The sequence below is a fragment of the Hyperoodon ampullatus genome (genome assembly GCF_949752795.1).
Source record: "Hyperoodon ampullatus genome assembly, chromosome: 11".
NCBI lineage: Eukaryota > Metazoa > Chordata > Mammalia > Artiodactyla > Ziphiidae > Hyperoodon > Hyperoodon ampullatus.
Genome location: NC_136924.1, coordinates 53177877 through 53183876, shown reverse-complemented (window position 1 = coordinate 53183876; position 6000 = coordinate 53177877). Strand labels below are relative to the sequence as shown.

The following is a 6000-nucleotide window of genomic DNA, read 5'->3' as shown; positions in this document are numbered from 1 at the left end:
AATTTTAAAGACCATTTTAAGTTACTTTGCAGCTTGTAGTCACTCGGGTATGAATCTTATTATTTCTTGTGCCTGCTGACACTCCTAATGAGTTTCCATGTGTGATTTGTAACTTTTGTGATTTGGGGTATGAACTCATTTTGAGTGTGAGTTGTCTTTCACAGATGTGCTGCTGCAGCACTGGATGGTGGAGACCTTCTCATGTGGCTGTTTCATATTTGTCAGGGGATTTGTGGATTCCATGAATTCTGGAGCAATTTTTATGTTAGTTTCTCTACTCAGGATTTCCTTACCAAATGGGTAGTGCATGTTCCAGAACCACACATTCCAAGAGTAATAGTGTTTCTCCCAATATAATGATTCAACAAGAATTTCAATAGTAAAAATTTCAGAACATTAACATTAATGGATTCATAGCATCTTTTACCACAGTGCCAGTCCACCCCTTTTCACTTTACAGTTGAGGAAAATGAGGTCAAAAAGTTAAATAACTTGTGCTGAAATCCAATGAATTAAAGGCAGAGCAGAACCTAAAAGCTGGACCCTTTTCTTGTTAAAGTGCATTTCAACTTTATATAGATGGTGACAGGCTGATTCAAAGATAAACCTGTACTTGCTTTTGTTACTATTCTTAACTTTGGCTTCATAATCCAAGTGCCTGGAAAGTGGCTCCCTAAGGCTGATCCTACCCTGTGTTGCATGTTATCAAGCATTTTGGTGGTGTTAATTCTTTCATGCCCAATTAACAAATTAAAGCAGTAATTTTCTGTGTTACTTCTGGTAGAGACACTGGTAGATTCTGCCTTGGCAGATCTTCCTTTATCAACAGTTTACTATTGTCACCCTTTTAAGTCATGCAATCTGCTTACAAATAGCTAAAGCTTCTTAAAGACTGCTGCCATGTCTTAAGATTTTTTTTTCTTCCTACAGTGACTAGCAAAGCACCTGCCACACATAGGCATTCTATAAATACCTGATGATTTGGCAATTTATTAAGACTTTTCCTTTTTCTCTTCCATTTTCTTTTTCTTTCTTTTTTTTTTCTTTTTTTGTATTGGGTAATGGAACCTTTGGGGACATGTTTATGTGAAGTTTTCAGGAGTTTACTTCCTTTCCATGTTTTTACAGAGAACATACACAAATAAGTGACTAGTGTTTATTTATCTAATTTAAAGTAAATTATAATGATTTATTTTGTGTTCTGTGTGCAGAACAGAGTGTTCTGAACATAACTCCAAGTAGAAGAGCCTCAAGCTGAAGGTACAGTATCTTGTTTACACTGAAGGAGCTTGTGTGTGGACAAGAAAGCGCTGACAGCTCAAATGGATCCCATGGAACTGAGCAATGTCAACATCGAACCTGATGATGAGAGCATCAGTGGAGAAAGTATTCAAGATAGCTACACCGAGATGGGAAATTTAGAAAAGGCAGCAATGAGCAGGTATGGGGTTAAAATAACCAGGTTCCATGGAAAAATAAGAGACATTTATGGACATGGAAAACAAGGTTTTTGTTGGGAAAAATTGGATTTATTACCTATTTGAGAGATAATGACTTTGATGTTAACACATCAACTCTCTGATCCTGAAGTACACTTTATTATATTATTATTGTATATCAATCCTTTGTGTGATTTAGAATTGCAGTTGTAGTGTTCTTGTCCCTATTAATAATATATAATAATTTAAATGATATTAGCCTATCACTTCTGTTACCTTTTGGACTATTCTCTCAGACTCCTCTTCCTCTGACTGCCCTGTAAGTGTTGCTACATCTCCAGAGTTCTGCAGGGATTCTTCTCTGGCTAAAAGTGTCCTATGAGCAAGCTTATTCACAGCCATCAGGCTTCACCCACTGAACATATGCCATATCTTCTGCCTGTTCCACTTCTATTTCAACTCACAGATGTGTTTACTACACATCTCTACTGGATGACTCATGTGTCTGAATTGCCTCATTGATAAAGTCAAACTTGTAATGTCTAATATTGAACTACTGCCATTCCCTTCAAACTCTGCCCCTCCTCGAGCAAACCCATCTTGGTGAAAGTCATCACTATCATTCAGGAACTCAATCAAAGGATGTTTGGTGTCAACTTTGGCTCATCCTTTCCCCCAAACCGCACATCCAATGTTCAACTATATCTGGTTGGTTCTACCTCATTAATATTTCAAATCTCCCCACTTGTCTGTACCTATTCTATTGCCATCTTACTATAGGCCCTCATCATCTGTCACCTGTCTACTAGAACAGCCCTGATTTGTCTTCCTGTCTTATATTTTGCTCTCTTCCAACTAGCCCTTCACATCCCTTGCAAAAGTAATCTTTTACAATTGCAAATTGACTTATGTTCCATCCCTGGGTAAACACTTTCAGTGGTTCCCCATTAGCTATAGGAGAAAGATTAGACTATACATACATTGCTTGGCATATAAGGCCTTTCATGATCTGGCCCTCATCTAGCTTTCCTGTCCATCTCTTGCCCTGCTCCCTGTTTGTACCCTCTTTCCTAGCCTTGTCGAGCCACTCAGAGCTCCTGTTCCTTCATTAACTCTGCCCTGTGTGCCTGGAATGCCCTTTTTTTAGTATTACTCACTCACCTTACCCTTTTTCTCTATTGACTGCACTCATCCTTCAAGACTCAGCTCAATGTTAGTTCTCCTGTGAAGCCTTCCCCCAGTTAGAAGTGACCAGCCCCTGCTTTGTGTAACCTCTCCCTGTCCAGATGTTCATGATGCCATTACAACATGTTAAGGGTACTGCCTGGTACATAGTAGCTGCACAACTGTTATTTGATAAGTTTATTAATTTCTCACAAAATATTATATAACACAAATTATGCATGACTTAAGACATTCAGAAGTGAATATTTGACCAAATCTCAGTCTGAAGTAGAGAATATTATCCTCAAACCAAGACGTTTTATTGCATTCACAACATCCAGGAAGGGTGTCGGGAGGAAGCACTGCTCTTCCTCCAAGAAGCCAGCACAGTAAACGTTAGTGCTGTCAGACGAGAGAGGCTGTGGAGATGTAAACGTGATGCTTTCTAGTTAGGTGACTCTTGAGGAAGCACAATGTGGTAGAACCAGGGCTTTGGAATCTGCAGAGGAGTTACCTGATCTTGGAGAAGATATTCATCTTCTTTGAGCTTCAGTGGAAAATGCAGAATGGCAAACCAACACCAACTTTGCTGAGGATTAAGTGAGTGCCTTTGAGATAGATGATACTCAGTAAACTTTTGTTTTTCCTCCTCCACTTCATCACCCTCAGGAAATTGATCAAATCTGAGGGCTCTTTTGTTTCTGAGAAGGATGCACACAGATATGAGCTCTATGGAGGTGGCAGAGCTGAAGGGGACATGGTCCTAAGAACAGTTCTACAGAGTCATTCCATTTGGTCCTCTGAAAGCCATCATGGAAAGACCAAGAATGCTTTTGTTAGCTTCAGATAATGTGTTCTGGAACACTTACAGTGACCTAGCTTGTAACTCCTGACTCAAGTGGGTCATCATTTTGCAATTGTATGATCACTTTAAAAAGATGGGTTTTGTTTATGTTTGGATAGATCTCTTAAATGTAAATTTAGAGGGAAGTTCAACATAATACATTTATTTGGAATCATTATACTTATGTTTTCAATATATGCTGGGTTTGGTATTAAATCATTGAAGACACTGGGGACATTTCTCATATATTTTATTCAATCTTGGCATGTTTTTTGACTACAACTCATCTCATGCCAAAATATGAACATGCAAATGCCTCAAAGGAGAAAGTCTATTTACTTTCACATTTAAAAATTTTAAAATTACTCATGGACTAAAGGATTCTAACTTATTGATTAAGGTTAAAATAGAACATTGGACGTTCCAGAGTTTAAATCTAGATGACACTTTTGTTTTTATAATCGTTAGGTTCATTTTGGGCTCCAGTTCATCTTATGGTCTCTGTTTCCAACTATGAACATTATGTACCAGTCTCCACATAGCAAGTATATTAACTACGGACATTAAAATAAAGCACAAAAGGGAGGGAGAGTGCAGAAGTGCAGAGATGGAAGAAGGCAGCATCTGAGGGCATTATACTTCCTTCCAGAAATAGGAGAAAAATGACAGGATATGTTCCTAACTTGTACACCATGAGGGTCAAGAAAATCCACTTCTTGAATTTTAGAAAAGCACACAAAACTTTATGATTTTGTCTGCTCCTTCTATCTACACTTTATATTGTTCTCTATTCTCAGAAAGTAACCTTGTTATCCCTCTTTCTCATAAGATATGTTCAGAATTAGCTTCTATTATAAGAGATCATTTGTACAGATCTATAATAATTATTTTCCCCTTTTATATTTCTAAGGGTTATTTTAATAAAATACTCTCCAATCATTTTATTTTACTTTCTCATGCAAGAAATGCCCTAAAATTGTGATCTATCTAATTATAAAGCACTTTAAAGAAGCATACATATTTGAGCATTTCCTGTAACAAAAAGAAAGCCTGTGTGATATTTTGCAGTATCAAAATGCAATGGTGGCAGCTGAACTCATTAGTCAAGCCTTTTGGAAATGTGACTGGTACTAGATCCATATCCTCAAAACCTCTGGCATAGAGCTCTAGGAGCCGACCAGTACTGTCAGGGGATGTGCAGCTTCCAGCCTGTACCAAGTAGACCGCAGTCATAATGTTCCATGGATAGTGACATCTTAAAGTCCTCCCAACTCTTCTACTAATTCATTGGATTTCTTTAACGTTTTTCTTAGTTTCGTTCATTGTCTAACAATTCAAGTACATTTTCAGAGTAATTAAACTACACACCCTCACACACAACCAAACACAACACAGAGCTACCATCCAACTCCTTTCCAGCAAGGGATATGTCTATAAAAAGATGGAGCCAAAAATGAGGAAAATACCAGCTACAGTGCCCTGCCCAGGGCTGCATGGCACTGTGGGAGACCATAGACCTGGGATCTGGTGCGGCTGGACACACTAACTCACTCTTCTGAGCCATAGTCGCTGCATATTTAAAGCAGAGACATGGAAGTTTCTCTCACAGAGACATTTGAGCATCAAGTGAGATGGGATCACAGTGCCAAGGCACTTAATAAATATTTACTGAATTAATAATATCCTCTGATCATGGTGTATTAGCAGTTGAGAAAACTCAGTCACTACTCTGTTCCCTTTCTTTGGGAGGGCTCGAAATGGCAACAAAATTAGCTCTAATTATACTCTCTCTCTCTCTCTTTTTTTTTTTTTACATAGTCAATGTGTGAAGAAGAAATGTGGCTTAAAAAAGATCCCAACTAAAAAAATATTTTCTTTCTTCATAACTTTCTCCCTCCCTCCCAAAGTATATTCATAAATGGGGCTCAGTCATTGGTCTGGAAGGAACAGTAGTTTGTGGAGGGGAAGAGGAAAAAAAAGTCTTAAGTGTCTTGTTTTTCCTCTCCTAATTCAGTGACAGATCACCTGAAACATAAGTATAACTCAGAGCATTTACTAGATGTTTTTACTGTCTTCTTTTCCTTTGTGTGTGTGTGTTCAGTCAATTTACTAATGAAGATGCTGAAAGTCAGAAATTTCTGACAAATGGATTTTTGGGGAAAAAGAAGCTGGCAGATTATGACGATGAACATGTAAGTGACTTTCTGCTTTCTGGCAGTAAACAGGACTTGAGGATGTCTGATCTACCTGGGTCTCTGTGCAAAAACAAAGTGACTGAAATTTTCCAAGCCTTGATCAGCACATTCTCTGTTTATTCAGGCCCTTACTGGAATAAGGGCTTGTTTTTCCTGTTCGCCATATGGCTGCATAAATCATTTATGAAATTTATTTGTTTTTTGGAGAAATCATTCTAACCCAAATGTAATCTGCAATCCTACATGCTTTCCCTTCTTTATATTACTCAACCTGTATTTTTTATTTTTACTGAGACCCCTGCTTAAATCAAGTACTACATTCCACTGAAAATTACACACTTTTATTGAAGTTGGGTCA

General features: G+C 37.9%; 1 protein-coding gene across 1 annotated transcript in view; it reads left to right on the top strand.

Annotated features, from left to right (window-relative positions):
- Positions 1-1270: 1270 nt before the first annotated feature.
- The window catches only part of SLC38A4 (solute carrier family 38 member 4), a gene marked incomplete at its 3' end in the record, with an annotated part of 28137 nt that continues 23407 nt past the window's right edge, over positions 1271-6000 (top strand). Inside the window, exons 1-2 of the mRNA XM_079715046.1 lie at positions 1271-1441; positions 5549-5639. Coding sequence (XP_079571172.1) covers positions 1323-1441; positions 5549-5639 — 210 coding nt within the window. The 5' untranslated portion in view covers positions 1271-1322. The remainder of the gene's footprint in view (positions 1442-5548; positions 5640-6000) is intronic.